At 47.3% G+C, this 19,477-nt stretch overlaps 1 protein-coding gene across 2 annotated transcripts in view; it reads right to left on the bottom strand.

The window, feature by feature from the left end:
- The window catches only part of SLC37A3 (solute carrier family 37 member 3), a 46,196-nt gene that overhangs the window by 20,129 nt on the left and 6,590 nt on the right, over positions 1-19,477 (bottom strand). For both annotated transcript variants that reach the window (XM_004594357.4, XM_058681409.1), the window contains exons 2-6: positions 16,214-16,372; positions 14,395-14,503; positions 8,213-8,305; positions 5,279-5,362; positions 2,825-2,970 (exon numbers count right to left, since the gene is read on the bottom strand). In XM_004594357.4, coding sequence (XP_004594414.1) covers positions 2,825-2,970; positions 5,279-5,362; positions 8,213-8,305; positions 14,395-14,503; positions 16,214-16,302 — 521 coding nt within the window. In that variant the 5' untranslated portion in view covers positions 16,303-16,372. The remainder of the gene's footprint in view (positions 1-2,824; positions 2,971-5,278; positions 5,363-8,212; positions 8,306-14,394; positions 14,504-16,213; positions 16,373-19,477) is intronic.

The following is a 19,477-nucleotide window of genomic DNA, read 5'->3' as shown; positions in this document are numbered from 1 at the left end:
CCACAGAAATGCAAGTACTCACTGTCAAACTTTGTTTTAAAAAAATACCCCTCAGGGACAGGTGCTTAGTCTAGTGGCTGGAAGACTGATTCATCAAAGCGCCTAGGTTTGCGATCTGGCAATGCAGACTGCGGACACAGCGGTGAGGCCTCAGGTCACTGAGTCCCTGCTACCTGTTTCTCCTTCTCTCTGCTTCTCAAATAAGTAAAATTTTAAAACCAGACAAAACATCAAAACGCTGCCAAACATGAGCAAAAACATCACTCCTTACTCATCCAAAGTAACAGCCATTTAAGGACAACGTTCACGGGAGAGTGCTTAATTTTTCCATGTGGAAAACAAATGACCCAAGTCTCTAAGTCCCTCTCGGTTCTAAGTTGCTCAAAGCCATGAAACACTAAATAAGTTTAGAACAACTGTGTAACTTAAGCTGGGGGAGTTCCGGGTAGACCTTGGAGCTTTGGTTTTGCGGAAGTACAGTGTCTAAAGCAAGAACTGCAGATCTCACCCATAAGTGTTACTTGTTTAAAAACACACTGTTTTGGGGCCTGGCATGGTAGCCTAGTGGCTAAAGTCCTTGCCTTGCACAAAGGGATCCCATGTGGGCGCCAGTTCATATCCCAACTGCTCCACTTCTGATCTAGCTCTCTGCTTGTGGCCTGGAGAAGCAGTGGAGGATGGCTCAAGTTCTTGGGACCCTGTACCCACATAGGAGACCCAGAGGCGGATCCTGGCTCCTGGCTTCAGATCAGCTGGGCTCTGGTCATTGTGGCTACTTGGGGAGTGAACCAGCAGATGGAATATCTCTGTCTTTCCTTCACTCTGTACAAATCTGACTTTCTAATAAAAATGAATACATCTTTTAAAAAATTGTTTTCCTTTCAAAAACAAACTACAATGGCTTTTTTTTTTGCTTTGCGATTTATCCACAGAAATAACGAAGTGTTCATGCTACTCAGTCATTACTGCCAAAGACCCAGGTGGCTCATAATTCATGAGGGCTTAGCAATGCGTTCTCTAAAAATGCATGCCAAGGGCCCTGCGCAATAGCGTAGTGGTTAAAGTCCTCACCTTGCACACACCAGATCCCATATGGTCGCTGATTCTAATCCCAGCAGCCCCACTTCCCATCCAGTTCCCTGCTTGTGGCCTGGGAAAGCAGTCGAGGACAGCCCAAAGCCTTGGGACCTTGTACCCGCGTGGGAGACCTGGAAGAAGCTCCTGCACCTGGCTTCAGATCAGTTCAGCTCCAGCCATTGTGGCCACTTGGGGAGTGAATCATCGGATGGAAGGTCTTCCTCTCTGTCTCTCCTCCTCTCTGTATATCTGCCTTTCCAGTAAAAATAAATAAATCTTTTTAAAAATGCATGCCAAAATTAGTCATTGGTTTTAAATGATTAGTTTTTAGCTGGTTTGACCTTTATTTCTGTTTGTTCATTCTGTTGTTGAGACAAGAGAATCCCCCATTCACTGGTTCATCCACCACATTCCCACATGGTTCCAAGCCAAAGCCAGGAACTCAACCCAGGAATAGCACAGTGGCAGGAACCTGGTTACTTAAGCCGTGACAACTGTGTCCTAAGGAAGCTAGAGCCACAAGTCAGCAGCTGCAGCTGGCCCCTGAACTCAGGCACTACAGCGCGAGAGGCAGGTGTCCGCCGGGCTCAACGTCTGCTCCTCCTTCTTCACCACTACTTTCTGGTGTGTTCAGAGTAAACAAGTACCCCATGTACAACCTGTCGTAAAACCATGAATGGGGAAACCTTTCCTTCGAAATCCTTAATGGGAACCAGCACAGCAGCAGGCTCTCAAACGACATTCCAATGTCCCAGAGGAATGTCTTTCACAAAGCAATTCTGTTACACCAGTGCTAGAGTTCAAATAAACTAGAAATAACTAGCAGGCTGGACCATAATCAGAGCGCTCTTACTAAGTGATACCTTGCCGAACCACAAGACATCTTACAGGTGGTATTTCACGATGCTACACATCATTAGAGAACATAGAAACCCCAGCTTCCCTCTCCCCCCCCCCAGCAAGCGGGAAGCTGCAGCCAGAGCATGCGCCGGACGCCCCGGCAGGTGGACAGTGCCCATTACTTGCATTGGCTCTTACACAAAAGAACAAACACACACGCACAAAGAAAAGATCAAGTCTCAGCTGCGAAAAAAATGCATCTGGCAACGTGCAAGAATTAACCCAGGAAAACTGATAAAACTCCAAATGAATAATATTCCTGAATCAGAGTGCCACAGACACTGGCAAACAACAAAGCAGTCCTTGGTTATCTCAACTAATTCTCCATCCTATAAACCAAAGATAATTTTGTAAGACTCTAGATTCATCTCACATCTCAAACCACACACATGAAGTCTCCTTGTCATGTAATCTGAGGTTAAGTCACACAGATAACTTTTGGCTTCAGTTTTCTTTAGACACTGAGTCTCAAGTCAAGGGGAGAGAGGGGGTGGGAGAGAGAGCAAACCCAGGGGAGGATTCAGACAGGACTGGGCATGAGGTCTGTGTCCCCTCTAAAGGGCAGATGAGTTTCATCAACACTACATGCCTTGGCCCACACGTAAACTCTGAGGATGCCCAGCAGGGTTACCGTGGCTCAACCGGCTTCAGCAGTCCCTGAGGCCAACACCCTGACCAACAGACTCCACCAGAACACCCACTCTCCCTGAGTTAATCTGTCACTCCAAAATACAGAGAAATGATGGCAATCTCTAAAGCCCCAAATTAGCTGGCTTTGCAAGAAGTCTAGATAATCCAACAGTAAAACTACTTAAACAGAGCATGCAAGGGGAAGGAAGTGGCATACCCAGCTTTCCCAAACCAGTTGCCCATGACAGCAACCACACAGGGCCACCCTGTGCTCTGCAGCAGGCCGTTCACGATCCACAGGCAACAGTAGAGCCATCTGTTGTAGAGATGCAGCCATTCCGTGAGTGCACCAAAGACAAACACCTTCAGGGAGAAGGGAGGGGAGGCACAGGTGACTTGCACATCCACGAGGCATGGAGAATCCAGCGACCCCTGGCGTCTGCGGTGACAGCTAGGGGCAGCACCGAGGGTCACCGCTGACCAGTGACATCGGAGCCACTGCTTTTCCATCCTTCCTCCTTGCATCTTCATCAGTCATAAGCCAACTCACTTTACACCCCCTGCCCAGACTTCATTTCCTCAGATCTGTACATCTGCAGGGAATGGCAAAGCCCCAAGGGGCTGTACAGGCTGCCCCTGTATGGCACCGAGCTAGGGCAGAGTCCTCAGGGAGGGGAGCCAGCACATTCTTCCCTCTGCATGCGGGCAGCCCCTCTTATGTGACTAGTGACCCGCTTGCTCCTTCAGGAACTTCCATCAAGTAGATGGTTTTCACAGGCACTTTGTGCAGGTGGACATTTCACAGGAAGTCCATCTGTTTCAGGAATACTTGGCCTGGGTTAAAAAAAAAAATCCAGGACCCAGTGCATTAGCCTAGTGGTTAAAGTCCTCACCTTCCACATGCCAGGATCCCGTATGGGAACCTGGCATGTGGAACCTGTCCTGGCTGCCCTGCTTCCCATCCAGCTCCCTGCTTGTGGCCTGGGACAGCAGTCAAAGATGGCCCAAAGTCTTGGGACCCTACACCCGCATGGGAGACCTGGAAGAGCTCCTGGCTTCTGGTTTCGGAACTGCTCATCTCTGGCCTTTGTGCCCACTTGGGGAGTGAGCCATCAGATGAAAGATCTTCCTCTCTGTCTCTCCTCCTCTCTGTATATCTGACTTTGCAATAAAAATAAATCTTAAAAAAAACAAAACAAAACAAAAAAAAATGGTACAGTGGCCTAGCGGCGAAAGTCCTCGCCTTGAACACACCGGGATCCCATAAGGTCGCTGATTCTGGTCCCGGCAGACCCGCTTCCCATCCAGCTCCCTGCTTGTGGCCTGGGAAAGCAGTCGAGGACAGCCCAAAGCCTTGCGACCCTGCACCTGCGTGGGAGACTGAAAGAAGCTCCTGGCTCCTGGCTTCAGATTAGTTCAGCTCCGCCCACTGTGGCCACTTGGGGAGTAAGCCATCGGATGGAAGATCTTCCTCTCTGTATATCTGACTTTCCAATAAAAATAATAACTCTTTGAAAGTCTTAAGGACAGAAAAATGGCTGGTGCTTGCCACTGGCTAGAGGGAAAGAGGAAGGTGCTGACACAGCTACATTCATGTGCAAGAACACAGAACCACTCACCGAAAAGGCTGCGTTGATGCAGACTTCAACTTTTTAACACTTTAAAAAAACTAAAAAACCTGTGGAGGCTTAAAAATAGGTGAGCAACTTGTGGACAAAGCACTTCCACCTCTAGAATTTTAAGGGAAGAAGTTCTTCCCTGCATCCCATGGCAGACAGTGAAACACAGTAATAAAGTGGAGTCTAACTAAATTGTGTGGTTTTAGTCAATCAAAAAAAATTAGCTTCACTAGAAGTTAATAGGCAAATACGGATGAGTCAGACATGGATCTTGCCCTACGTAGCAATTAAAGTGCCAGGCACTGCTGCAAATGCCTGCCACCCAGATACACCTCCGAGGCCCACGACAAGCCTAGGAGAGAAGGTAACATGCATAGCCACCTTTCAAAGGAAGAAGCTGAAGTGCACAGAAATCAGAAGCTAAGGAATTACGGAAGCTGCGTAGAAACGCTGACTGCTCCAGCCAGGAAATCTACCATTCTAAATCGCCATGCCACCTACTCTTGGGGAAGGCAAGCCTGAAAGAGAAGCTCCCAGGCCAAAGCAGACAACACGAGGAGCTTCCAGGGAACACAGGCTGCGGAGCACAGCAGAGGGGACAGCTGAGGACTTCCAAGAGCACGGCTGGTAGAGTCGGGGCTTCTGAAGGAGGAGCCGTCTGGCCAAGGACCTGAAGCAGACAATGAGTTTGAGTTCCAGGGAGCTGAAAAGAGGGCCAGTCAAGGCAGGAAGCAAATCAACAAGCCAGGAAGCAGCAGGACAAGTTAGGGGAGTGGAAAGTAGCAGAGGGGAGAGGCAGAGAGATAAGCCAGAAGGGAAAGAAGGCTGCGCCCAGACTCCAAGAGCACTGAGTGCCATGCTCCACACACTGCTGTTTTAGACTGCTGGTGCCCAAGAGGCCAAGAAGGGAACCATGCTTTAAAAAGACTCACCTAGAGGAGAAGGCATGCCAGGGGTTAGCACACAGAGTATGCATTTCACTATTCTATCCTACAGAGAACAGATCATAAAAGACCCCAAATACTAATACCTGTGAGACCTTTCAAACTTACCACTAATGCGGAAGAGCACATGCCAAAAGACAGAACCCATCGCAAGTTCAGCCGATCCCCAACGATGCCACTGATGAAAAGGCCCTGAAAACACAACAATTTACTTTCAGTTCTCAATAAGAGCACATTCGGTGACAAGAACACGCACTGCAAAGAGGATGACGCCAACAACACGTTGAAAAGACTTAGAATTAAATCTCACGCACATGGCTGGACTAGCCACGCATTTCACAAAAATGACAACAAGCTTTTTGCATCTTATGCTTTAAATGAGTAATGCACCAAAACGTCATAATTTCCTGAAGCTGGGGGAATGGGCTGGTGTTGTAGCATAACGGGTTACCACACCATCTCTGGCAACAGCATCTTCTATGGATGCTGATTTGAGACCTGGCTGCCCCACTTCTGATCCAGCTCCAAGCTAACGCTCCTGGGAAAGCAGTGGAAGATGGCTCAAGTGCCTGGCCCCCTCACGTAAGTGGGAGATCAGGGAGAATCTCCTGGCTCCTGACATCAGCCTGGCCCAGTCCTGGATGTTGTGGCCATTTAGGGAGTGAAACAGCACATGGAAAACCTGTATCTGTATCACCCTCTCTAACTCTACTTTTCAAATAAAAAAACAGGATCCACCAGGGTCGGAGAGCAGGTTACTGTCCCGCCTGTAGCACCAGCATCCCATATGGGTGCCAGGTTTGTCTCAGCTGCTCCATTTCTGATCCAGCTTCCTGTGGGTGGCCTGGGAAAGCAGTAGAAGATAGCTGAAGGCTTTGGGCCCCTACAGCTGCGTGGGAGACCTGGAAGAAGCTCCTGGCTTCGGATTGGCTCAGCCCTGGCTGTTGTGGCCACTTGGGGAGTAAATGAGTGGATGGAAGATCTTTCTCTTTCTCTCTGTAAAATCCGCATTTCCAAGAAAAATAAAATAAATCTTAAAAAAAAAAAAAAACCCTCCTTGGGGCATGTGGCAAAGTAGTTAGATCCCACTGGGAAAGTCACATCTCAGAGTGCCTGGGTCCTGGCTTTGCTCCAGCTCTCTACTAATGCGCAGCATGAGAAGCAGCAGGCATTCGCCCAGGTAGCTGGGCTCCTGCCTCCCATACGGGAGACCCAAAGGATGGAATTCCAGGCTCCTTGCATTAGCTTGGTCCAGCCTTCACCGCTGCTGGCATGTGGGAAGATAACCAGCAGATGGCAATACCTCTGCCTTTCAAATAAATAAAGACAAATTCTCAAAAACTTCAATTGTACCTATAGCACACGTTTAGTGACAAAGAAAAAGAGAAAACTCCTTGAGAGTTTTTCCTTTATTCAAACCACTCCAACTACTCTACTTGTCTATTAGTCTACTCCAATCAGAGAGCAGGGAGGGCTCCCGACTGTACCCCGGGTTCCATACAGAAAGTCAGGTGTAACACTTAGACCTGCTCCAGCTGTTCCTACCAGCTTCCTCTTTAAAGAAAAGAGACTCTGATAATAAATAAATATTCAGCGCTTCTTTGGGGCTTTCACACAGTACTTCACACCACCTAGGTGTTCATAATTAAAATGCTTCTCATAAGTGGACACATTTCAAAGACAAGCAGAAGAGTGTAAGGGAAGTAAACGACAGGCTCTTTGCTCCCATAGTTCCAGCTGGTGCAACCAATGACTCCACAACTCCACTGTGGCACCCCCCAAGTCTGTCCTAGGGTCGGACAGACTCCAGCTGACCAATCTGAAGAGAGGGCCTCACAGAGACCACCGTTTGTCCCCCTGCTGTGGCTCCCTCCCTGCTGCTCCATCTCCTCTCAACCTCCAGCTCACACATGCACCCCTTCCTCTGAGCCCTGGGAGCCCAGGCACTTGACTCCTTTTCTTGGATAACTGAACTCACAAACCACCCACCTGCTGCGGACTCTGGCAGCTGTGACTCCAGCCTCAACCTCCCTACCTGGGACTCCAGGTATGAGCTTGATTCGATCTTTCTATAATACAGACATAAATTAAAATATCACATCCTACCCCACATACATAATTACTATTTATCACTTTTCAATTTTTATTTATTTACTTGAAAGGAAGAGTTAAAAAAAATAGATCTTCCATCCACTGGTTTACTTCCCGAATGGCTGCAACTGCCAGAGCTGAGCCAATCCAAAGCCAGGAGCCAGAAGCTTCTCCCAGGTCTCCCACATGGGTGCAGCGGCCCAAGGATCTGGGTCATCCTACACTGCTTTCCCAAGAGCATTTACAAAGTGCTGGATTGGAAGTAGAGTAGCCAGTACTCAAACCAGCACCCAGATGGGGATGCAGTGCCTTTACCTGCTACATCACCACGACAGCCTCCACCAAGTTTTTAAAAGAGAACCTAAATATTTTTTGTTCGGAGAATCTAACTTATCTCCCTGTTTCTACTCTGCGCTTGAGGCTCTCCCCAGCAAGCAGCAAGTGCACCTGTCCACACACAAGCCAGGTCTCACATATCCTCTGCTCCCAAGGCTCCCGTCCCACTCAGGGTGGGCACCAGGCATCTCCGTCTATGGCCTCTTTGACCTCACTTCCGGCCACTCTGCTCACGCACTCACCTCACCTGAGTCCCACCTTCCCTGGGAGCTCAGTCCCAGCTACACTACTTAACGTGACAAGCTTTACTTAGTCACTTCTTTCCCTTTCCTGCCTTGACTTTTCATCATATTCTCATCACCTTTACAACTACTCTGTAATTAATTTACCTAGAGAATTTTGTTGCTGCATGTCTCCCCTCACCCCCAACCCAGGAGCATAAACTCGGTTTGTGTTGTGCCTGTTAAACCCCCACGGACACACGCCAGGGGCTCCACAAGAGTGAAGCAATGACCCACTGCCGCTCACTCAGCAAACCCCATGTCCCTTACAACGCTTCAAGTTTGAGAGTCACTCCCTTTTATGTTCAGTTCTAGAGCAGTCCCTAAGACTTACCACAGCATAGGAGAAGAGGAAAATTGTATCCAGCGTTCCAAGGAACAGAGTGGCCTCCTCAGCACTGGGGAACAAGTGGTTGCTGCTCCAGACCTGCGGGAACACAAGGGCAGAACAGGTCAGCCTGGCTGGCACCTGGAGGTGCTTTGTATTTCTCAGCGTGCTTCACACCCCACCTCTGCCCAACCTCCCAGATGCCCTGCGCTGTGGCTCAGAACCGGCTGGTCAACTTGTGGGTAAGAAACCCCCCAGGCAACGATAATGGTTAGGATCGTATGGCTCAGGGCCTGGAAAGCTGCCTGCCTCCAAAAGACCTGTGCTGCGGCTGAGGGACCAGCTTTGAAGCTAAACGCATCTGGAAAACTAACCCGAGTACTTCTTTCCAAAGCCCTCAAGAGCTGGTGGCTAAATCAACTGAGAGAGCTGGGCTGTGAGTACAGAAAAACCCATTCAGCAGAAGCAAACAGTGATTGTCACCGCCCTTTCAGCACAAAACCAGAAAGATTAGAGATTATGCCTACCTCCACCCAAAAGAAAATGTGCTTCATTTCCCACTGACTAGCAGCTGTCTGGAGCTGGAGTAGCAAGAACAGCAGCTACAACGGGGCACACAGGGAGAAAACACTCCATCTCCTGGTTGTGGCAGTACCAAGATATTTTCATTTTAGAATACTGAAGAGAAAAATTACAACCAGGAACATAAACTGCCTTTACTAGCAAATAAAATCTCCAAATCCTGAGGAACACACTCAGGGCGGCTGGGAAGCACTGTGGCTCACTGCTGGGTGGCTCGGAGCATCAGTCTGGTCGTGGTCGCCCTTCGTTTCAAGCCACCAGCCCCGCACACTTAAAGAAGGCAGTGCAGGCTCACGCAACTGAAATCAAACAGTGTTGCCAGGGTGTCGGCCCGGGGGCCACATGTCTCGCCAGGTTTACCCTCCAACTACAATCTTTAATCCTGCTGCCCTTCCAAGCGCATGAGGACCCATGGTCAAGCCCTGGTGGGCAAACATACTAAGGAGAGGCAGGGAGAGTGACCACACACAGCTGCTCAAAGCGTTAGGGGCATCTTATGTTTTACTCCCAGAGAACCCACCAACATTCTTTTCAGACCATCTTTCTCAAGAATTGATTAAAAAAAAAAAAAAAATATATATATATATATATATATACACAGATACACACATACATATTTAATTTGAAAGGCATAGTTACAGAGAGAAAAAGACAAAGAGATAGAGGTGGTAAAATACACCTTTTAAATTTTTATTTATGATAATTTTTACATATTAGAGTATGAAGGGTCAAGGGCTAGAGGAAAGTGCGTGAGACCACTGTTTTCACATTCTCTTATCCTTACTGTATCTGAGGGAAGGGGGTAAGATACACTTATGACGGCCCACTTAACAAGTGGAAAAACCACAGGACCCACAACAACAGCCTAGTGGCTAAATCTTTGCTTTGCAACTGCCAGGATCCCACGTGGGTGCCAGTCCATGTCCCAGCTACTCCACCTCCATCCAGCTCCCTGCTTGTGGCCTATGAAGGGAGCAGAGGATGGCCCAAAGCCTTGGGACCCTGCACTCATATGGGAGAGCCAGAAGAAGCTTCTGGCTCCTGGCTTCAGGACGGCTTAGCTCTGGCCAGTGCGGCCACCTGGGAAGTGATCCAGTGGATGGAAGATCTGTCTGTCTCTCCTTCTCTCTGTAAATGTGACTTTTCCAATAAAACAAACAAATCTTAAAAAAAAAAGCGGAAAACCAAACACTAAAAAGATCAAGAAAGGTTAACAAAAACAATCAGAAAACACAGCCTAGAGAACAAAGTTTACTCCAACAACATAGCTCCAACTGGAATAATTAGTAGCTCAGAAAAGTTTCAAGTCAGACCAGCTGCCTGATTCGACTGATTTATGTTCTGCTTATGTGTTGAGAATTGCACTGTTACCCACAAGAATGTGCAACTGCAAGTTAATCAAGAGTGCTTTAAATAGTTTCAAACAATAGGAGTAAAAAAGAAATGTTGCAAACACACAGAGTGAATTCCCCAAGGTTTAATGAAAGTCACCAAACATAACTGACACACTAAAATCTCTCAGGCTAAACATAATTCAGTGTGACCTGGGGCTACATAATATTTTTTTTTTTTAAATGAAGTTTTTTTTTGTTTTTTTTTGGTTTTTTTTTTTTTTTAAAGATTTATTTTATTTTTATTACAAAGTCAGATATACTGAGAGGAGGAGAGACAGAGAGGAAGTGGAGCTGCCAGGATTAGAACCAGCGGCCATATGGGATCAAGGCGAGGACCTTAGCCACTAGGCCACGCCGCCAAGCCCATACATAATATTATAATACGAATACAGCAGCATAAATGCATACAGGTTTTTCTTGTGCTATACTGGGAAGATTATATATTATAGTACAAGTTTATCCCTTAGAGAACATAACTGGGAACTCTGGATTTATTTTGGACTATTTGTGTGCATGTGTGTGTGTGTGTGTGTTTAACACACACCTCGGGAATGGGACTAAAGCCTAAGTAAGACATTTATGCACATTATATGGTTATACATATAACCTGACGATGACTTTATACACTACTTTGAGGCACATGTGCTCCGACTGTGACAGGTCCCAGGAGGTCAAGGGTAAATTACGCTGGAACTCGAAGAGTCGCAGACCTGGGATCATTCCAGACTTCGGATGTTCAGAACAGGGACATTCAACTGGCACTACACTGACTAGACGTTGAGGCCTTTCCTGCGCACTTACTAATGGCTTCTGCATGAGTTCTCTAAGTGAGAAATGCTGAGAAAATAAAGGTTATAGATGGGACTCACGGAGGATGCGGACACAGAGCAGATTCTGAGAGCAGAAGCAGAGAATGAAGAAGGACTGTGCTCCTGGCATTGTCCTCGGCATAACATACAGTAAGCTAGAGTTACAGTTTCAGACCCCAAAGCACAGGTTTTCAGGGAGGTACACATCTCCCTAACCCCTCCCTTCATAGCAGCAGGCCTCAGGAAAAAAAAAAAAAAAAAACAAGAAATAGGCAGTCAGCTCAGCTCCCCATCAGGGTAGCCATACAAGGAAACCCACAGATGTCAGTGGGTCACAACTTGGCTTACATAGAACCACTTCCTTCAACCTTTCCAATTTGTAGTTCTAAAAAGCCAGAGTGGTAAAATGTATTTCAATAACACTTGAAGTACAACAATAAACAGACCCCTTAGGAGACACGTCCATGCACATTCTGTAAGTGCTAACAGCATGGTTCAGCTACTGCCGTAAAGACTGACACACAGCAAGCTGAGACACTGCTCCTTAGCAAGGCCTGCTTGCAAAGCTGGCCCCGCGAGACAGAAGTGGATGCCTGGAGCAGCAGCTCACTATGCTGAAGCTTTTTATAAACACACAGCAGCTTATGCTGCACTCCTGCTTTCCATCCGGGAGCCTACCAGACAGACAGTGCCAGGTGACCAGCCCCAATAAACCCTGCACAGAGCCTCTCGTGCTTTCCCCTGTATACAACACGCCAAGTGTGTTCTCACAGCCTGTTGCCAGGAGAACTCAGCACATCCTGTGCAGCCCTAATCAAGGAGCATTCTCAGAATTACTGGCCTGGTTTCCATCAGTCTTGACCCCATCCATCACCTCTTCTCTGAGACTGTGTGTCTGTTGACTGTGTGATATCAGATTCCCAAGTACCGTCTGCAAAGTCCTGTGAGTCGTAGCAGTAAATTGTCAACCCTGGGGGACTCCCAACCCCGTCACCAACAAGTGTAACGAGTAATCTGGTGCCTACAGCAAACCCTGCTTTCCTTTCTCACTGTCAGACTATACATGAAATACACCACATTCAGTGCTCAGTGCCACCAAACTACAACTGAAAGAGCTATGGACATTTTACCCAAACAAGAGGAACTTAGGAAGACATATAGCAGTCCTCTTTAAAGAACTGAATAAAAAAACAAATGTCCACTTCCAAAAAGAGCAAGTTTCTTCTCCCAGAAGTGAAGCGGGAGCTGGGTGTTAGCCTTCCACAGCAATAAGAAAACATTCTCTACTATCTGGCAGGTTAAGGTGCATGACTCTCAAGGGCCAATTCCAGCTTTAAAATGTGTCCAAGTGAACACAGCCTTGGAAGGCCAGCTGATAACTGCTTAGCTTCAGTCTGAAATCCAGTTATTTGCAACGTCAGCATCCTGTGTTAGAGCTCCAGTTCAAGTTCCAACTGTTCAGCTTCTGGTCCAGCTTCCTGCTCTGTGTCTGGGAAGGCAGCATGCGCTCAGTACTTGGACCCCTACCGTGCTTGCAGGAGACCCAGATGGAGTTCTGGATTCCTGGTTTCAGCCTGGCTCAACCCCGGCTGTTGCGGTCACTGGCAGAGTAAACTAGCAGGTAGAAGGTCTCTTTCTCTGTTTCATCCTCTACCGTTCTGCTTTTCAAACAGATCTTTTTAAAAAAATAAAGAATACTGCCCAGCCGTCTCGTATCAAAGCAAGCTCTGCTTTGCAATTATACTCCTTTTGGATGGGAAATAAATACTTCCAGATAAAAAAAATAAATCAATAAAGAATGAAGAAGTCAGTGAGGAGGAGGTACTTGGCGACTTGGTGCAGCAGTTAGGATGCTGTGTCAGGGGACTCATCCTGTATCAGAGTGCACCTGAGCTGAGCACCCAGCTCCACCCACAGCTCTGGCTTTCACCTGAAGCGCATCCTGGGAAGCTGACGGTGATGGATCAAAGGGCTGGGTTCCTGCCCCCCATGTGGGAGATTGGGCAGAATGCCCGGCTGCTGGTTCCAACATGGCCTAGTCCAAGCTGCTGCGGTACTGACGGAGTGAACTGGCAAATGAGAGACCTCTCTGAATTACTCTGCCTCTAATCTTCCCATCTCTTCCTTTCAGATAAATCAATGTTTAATTTTATGTTTTGGAAGGATATTAACTGAACCTTCAAAATCTGGTTGGCTATGAATGAGCCCAAATAGGGGGAAATCAACTTCAAAATTGATTTATTTGAGGGCCTAGCATGGTGACCTAGCAGCTAAAGTCTTTGCCTTGAACGTACCAGGATCCCATATGGGCGCCAGTTCTAATCCCAGCAGCCCCACTTCACATCCAGCTCCCTGCTTGTGGCCTGGGAAAGAAGTTGAGGATGGCCCAAAGTCTTGGGACCCTGCACCCACGTGGGAGACCTGGAGGATGTTTCTGGCTCCTGGCTTTGGATCAGCACAGCACCAGCTGTTATGGCCACTTACAGAGCAACTCAGCAGACAGAATATCTTACTCTCTATCTCTCCTTCTCTCTGTAAATCTGACTTCTCAATAAAAATAAACAAACAAAAAAAAAAAAAAAAAGGAGAGAGACTAGGAAACTGGGTTAGTTCCCTGGCTTCTGCTTAAATCTAGACACACTAAACAATGTAATTCAGCAGAAGCAAGAGTTCAGGGAAAATCCATAGAAGCTGGAAAATAGTCTCGATTGAAAAAGTGGCATTTTCTCCTGATTCTGAAAGAAAAGGAAAATTCAGACAAATGGGGAAGAGGTAAGAGATTGTTACAGATGACAAGCAGAAACAAGGATGGAGCTGGTGAAACTCAGGGAAACAATACCCTGGGCCAGGACGGTGGGATTTTTTTTTTTTAAAGATTTATTCATTTTATTACAGCCAGATATACAGAGAGGAGGAGAGACAGAGAGGAAGATCTTCTGTCCGATGACTCACTCCCCAAGTGAGCCGCAACGGGCCGATGTGCGCCAATCCAAAGCCGGGAACCTGGAATCTCTTCCGGGTCTCCCATGCGGGTGCAGTGTCCCAAAGCATTGGGCCGTCCTCAACTGCTTTCCCAGGCCACAAGCAGGGAGCTGGATGGGAAGTGGAGCTGCCGGGATTAGAATCGGCGCCCATATGGGATCCCGGGGCTTTCAAGGTGAGGACTTTAGCTGCTAGGCCACGCCGCCGGGCCCCAGGACAGTGGGATTTTAAAGCAGAGAGCAATAGCTGGTTTGGACGGGTAAAATGCTTTACTTTGGTGCAGGCGCTGACACGTGTGAGAACAGCTGGGAATGTACAGGGAACGGTAAGCGTGACAGAGTCCTAAGCGTGGGAGTAACAGAAAGAACTGACTCAGCAAGTCCCCTTCCGGGGCAGCAGCCCGGGACTGGGTGCTGCTTACCTCTACGGGCAGCTCAAGCGATGTGTTAAAGGCGTTTGGTGTCCACTGCTTAGAGATACTGACTTTGACGTTGCTAAATGTCTTTCTTGACGCATGGAGCAATGAGTAACTGTAAAATAAGGAGAGAGGATGCAACAGAATGAACAGCAAACAACACGCAACTAAAGCAGATACATGCCCATCTGCTGGATTCAGTTTTAGAATTCTTAAAAAAGCAAAAAGGCCCAGCACAATGGCCTAGTGGCTAAAGTCCTCGCCTTGTACGAGTCAGGATCCCACATGGACTACCGGTTCTAATCCCAGCCGCCCCGCTTCCCATCCAGCTCCCTGCTTGTGACCTGGGAAAGCAGTAGAGAATGGCCCAAAGCCTTGGGACTCTGCACCCAAGAAGGAGACCCAGAGAAGGCTCCTGGCTCCTGGCTTTGGATCAGCTCAGCTCCGGCCAAGGTGGCAGGTTGGGGAGTGAACCATCGGACAGAAGATCTTCTGTCTCTCCTCCTCTCTGTATATCAGCCTTTCCAATAAAAACTAAATAAATCTAAAAAAAAAAAAAAAAAGAGAGAAGCAACAGGTACTTCATCAGAAGGATGAATCGAGACACCCTGCTAGGCAAAAGAAAAAAAGTCGGTAGCCTTCATTAGGACTCCATAGTTACTGACCTCGGGAACAACCAAATGTGTATGTGACTCACTCAGGCCCACTTTATTTTTATTTCTTTCAAGGTTTATTTATTGACAACACAGACAACAGAGATAGAGGGAGAGATGGAGAGCGACAAAGAGAGAGAAGAGAAACAGACCTTGTATCCTCTGGTTCAAATGCCCACAGCAGCCAGACCTGAGCTGGGTTACAGCCAGGAGCCAGGAACTCTTCCCTGGATCTCACATGCGAGTACCAGCGGTACTCAGGTCATCACCCACTGCTTTTCCCAAGTGTATTAGCAGGAAGCTGGTTCAGATGCAGGCAAGCCATCATTGGAGTCAGTATTTTGATAGGAGAGTGCAGTGTGGCAAGCAGCAGCCTAACAGGATATGTCACAATGCTAGGCGCCCCTCAACTAAGGGAGACTAAAATAGCCCTGTAATAGAGCTATTAAAAAGTACAACAATAGTGGCTAAAGGTCTCACCTTGCATGTACCGGGATCCCATATGGGTGCTGGTTCTAATTCCGGCAGCCCTAATTCTCATCTACCTCCCTACTTGTGGCAAGGGAAAGTAGTCGAGGATGGCCCAAAGCCTTGGGACCCTGCACCCATGCAGGACCCCCAGAGGGGGTTCCTGGCTCCTGGTTTTGTATCAGCGCAGCTCCAGCCATTGTGGCCACTTGGGTAGTGAATCAGCAGAACGAAGACCTTCCTCTCTGTCTCTCCTTCTTTCTGTATATCTGACTTTCCAATAAAAATATATAAATCTTAAAAAACGAAAATACAACATACTGAACCAGTGCCATAGCACAGTACACTGGACCCGGATGGCAATGCCAGCATCCCATATGGGTGCAAGTTCACATCCCGGCTGCTCCACTTTCCATCCAGCTCCCTGCTTGTGGCCGGGGAAAGCCAAAGAGGATGGTCCAGTTCTTGTGCCCCAGAACCCACGTGGGAGTTGCAGAAGAGGCTCCGGGCTCCTGACTTCCACCTTGCCCAGCCCTAGCTGTGCGGCCTTTTGAGGAGTGAGCCAGCACATGGAAGATCTTGCTCTCTCTCTCCCTTTCTCTCTGTAACTCTGCCTTTCAAATAAATAGAGAGGAAGGAAGGACTGCGGACGGATGGACAGAGGGACGAACCAGGACAGGAGAACAGCTCCAGGAACCACCTACCTAAAGAAGGTAAGCAGAAATACAGCAACGTGATGGTGGCTGAACCGCGAGAACACAGCTCCCCTGCGAAACACATCAGGCCAGGCCATGGTCTTCCTCACTGGCCCTTTCGCTCAACCTTCATGTCAGAGTGTGAAGGCTTTACATAATTTCTTCTTTCTGAAAAGAAACATCATGATTATTAACATTATTCAAAATAGGCAGATTATCCCAAAACCAAACTAATTAAATGACTAGTCAACATATAATCAGACCTTGAGGAGGAGAAAAAAAAACAACTCAAGGGTTACTTGAAACCAGAAAACTGGATTAATAAGTTTCATAGCTATTAACTAGTTCTAAAGAAAAATTCTTATAGAAAGCTATAACTTCAGGGCCCATCCTGGGGGTTTAGTGGCTTAAATTCTAGCCTTACATGTGCTGGGATCCCATATGGCCACCGGTTCATGTCCCAGCGGTCCCACATCCCAGCCAACTTCCTGCTTGTGGCTGGGAAAGCAGTGGAGGATGGCCCAGAGCCTTGGGACCCTGCACCCATGCGGGAAATCCTTAAGAGGCTCCTGGTTCCTGGCTTCAGGTTGGCTCAGCATCGACTATTAAGGCTGTTTGGGGAGTGAACCACTGGACGGAAGATCTTCCTCTTTGTCTTTCCTTTTCTCTATATATTGCACTTTGCAAAATAAATAAATAAATAAATCTTTCAAAAAAAATAAAACTATAACTTCATAAAAAGAACTCTCATCAAGCAGATAAGAAAATGACTAACTCTGGGGCCGATGCCGGCACACAGTGAGTAAAGCTGCTGCCCACACTGCAGGTATCGCATATGAGTGCTGTTTCGTATCCCAGCCGCACCACTTCTTCTTTTTTTTTTTTCAGATTTATTTACTTTTATTGGAAAGGCTGATATACAGAGAGAAGGAGAGACAGAGAGGAAGATCTTCCATCTGATGATTTACTCCCCTAGTGGCCACAACAGCTGGAGCTGAGCCAATCCAAAGCCGGAGTCAGGAGCTCTTCCGGGTCTCCCACGTGGGTGCAGGGTCCCAAGGCTTTGGACCATCCTTGACTACTTTCCCAGGCCACAAGCAGGGAGCTGGACGGGAAGTGAGACCACTGGGATTAGAACCAGTGTCCATATAGGATCCTGGCACATCCAAGGCTAAGATTTCAGCCACTAGGCGACCACGCCAAGCCCCCAGCTGCTGCACTTCTAATCCAGCTCCCTGCTTATGGCCTGTGAACGCAGTAAAGGATGGACCAGGTGCTTAAGCCTCTGCACCCATGTTGAAGACCCAGTATAGGAAAGGGATGAGATATAAAATCCCATAATTTAGCAGGTAAAGCATTAATTCCAAAAGATATACTCCACAGAGTAGTTTACACTGCACAGACAACACAACGTGTGTAATTCAGGATTGACTGCTACACTGATAGCGTTAACTAACAAGACATTTGAGACCATCTAGATTGTTTCCTTTTTTTAAAAGATGTATTTATTTTTATTGGAAAGGCATATCAGATTTACAAAGGGAAGGACAGACAGAAAGATCTTCCATCTACTGGTTCATTCCCCAAATGGCTGCAATAGTGGAGCTCAGTCCATCTAAAGCCAGGATCCAGGAGCTTCTTCGGCGTCTCCCACAGGGCTATCGGGTCCCAAAGCTTTAGACCATTCTCTACTGCTTTCCCAGGCCATAAGCAGAGAGCTGAACGGCAGTAGAGCAGCCAGGGCACAAACCAGATCCCATATGGGATCCCAACACTTGCAAGGTGAGGATTTAGCAATTGAGTCATCACGTTGGTCGTAGATTTAGTCTCTAAATCAACCACATTTTCCTAAGCTACTAGAACAGGGAGAAAAGACTTAATGGTAAGTCTACTAGGAAACCGTGTTAAATGGCAAAATGCCATTTAAAATGAATACTCTTATAACATTTGGACCAGTGTAATTAGACTACCTATTAACTACTAATAACATCCTGCATGAATATCTTAAACACAACACAAGTTACTTTCAATCATCTGTGAGGGTCTTGGCCCTGGGAATCCAGGAGTTTCTGCCACATCTGAATTATCAACCACGTCCTACTTTCTGAAGACCACTTCCTCTCCTGGTGTGCATGCAGACTAAACACTGAGCCTGCACTGTGGCACAGCACGCTAAGTTGCTGCCTGCATGTCCCTTCCCAAATGAGTGTCATTCCAGTTCCAGTTATCCCACTTCTAATCCAGCTCCCTGCTAATACATCTGGGCAAGCAGCATAGGGCGCCTCGAGTGCTGGGCCCCCCCCCCACATCCATATGGGAAACCAAGATTGAATCCCTGGCTCCTGGTTCCTGCCTGGCCCAGCCCTGGCCTTTGCAGCCATGTGGAAAGAGAACCAGCCGATGAAAGGTCGCGCTCTCTCTAAATCTGCCTTTCAAACAAGTAAAGTAAATCTTAAAATGAATAAATAAAAACTGAGCAAATCCCAAACATTTTCCAAGTGTACGTAAATGCTATAATAAAACCAAATGTATTTCTAAATTTACAGTAATGTGTCTAGTATTTAATCAACGAATACGGAATGCACCCTGTCACGTGATAATAGCAATAACCAGCTTTTTAAAATTATAATATTTTCCAATTCACAAAAATTATATACATTTTTATTTATCACAGGTTTTTAATATACTGTTTCTTGTTTTAATACACTTCTGCTTGAACCAACAGCTCCGGCACACTGATGGTCTTGGTTCAACGCTGACAAGCACACAGACACATCACAGAATGGCTCAGCAGCTAACGAGTACTTTCCCTCACGTATTATTTTCTGTAATGAGAACATTTAAAAATCTACTCTCAGCACTTTCAAAGGCGATACAGCGTTGGTGATTTGGCACAGCAGTTAAGCTGCTGGTTGGAATACCCATGGCTCGTATCTGAAGCCTGTTTGGCAGGGTTGGCATTGAGGTGCAGTGGATGAAGCTGCCATCTGAAACTCAAATAGCCCACAGTCTAAGATCCACGGATTCTGCTTCAAATCCAGCTCCCTTGTGAAGGCAACAAAGATAGCCCAAGTGTTCAGGCTCTCTGGCACCAACACACTGGAGCAGGATGGAGTGCCTGCCTCCGTCTTGGCCCCAGCCTGGCTGTGGCAGGCATGTGGGAAGTGTTGGCTTTTTTCTACAAACCCAAGACACTGGACACAGTAAGTGAGCCATAGGAAGAGGCCTTTATTTCAGTGAGGGAGGTAACATGGGGCAGGGAGAGAGAGAGAG

This window comes from Ochotona princeps, chromosome 25, assembly GCF_030435755.1.
Source record: "Ochotona princeps isolate mOchPri1 chromosome 25, mOchPri1.hap1, whole genome shotgun sequence".
Lineage (NCBI taxonomy): Eukaryota > Metazoa > Chordata > Mammalia > Lagomorpha > Ochotonidae > Ochotona > Ochotona princeps.
Note: the sequence above shows the minus strand (reverse complement) of the source record. Positions and strands in the feature narration are given on the sequence as shown.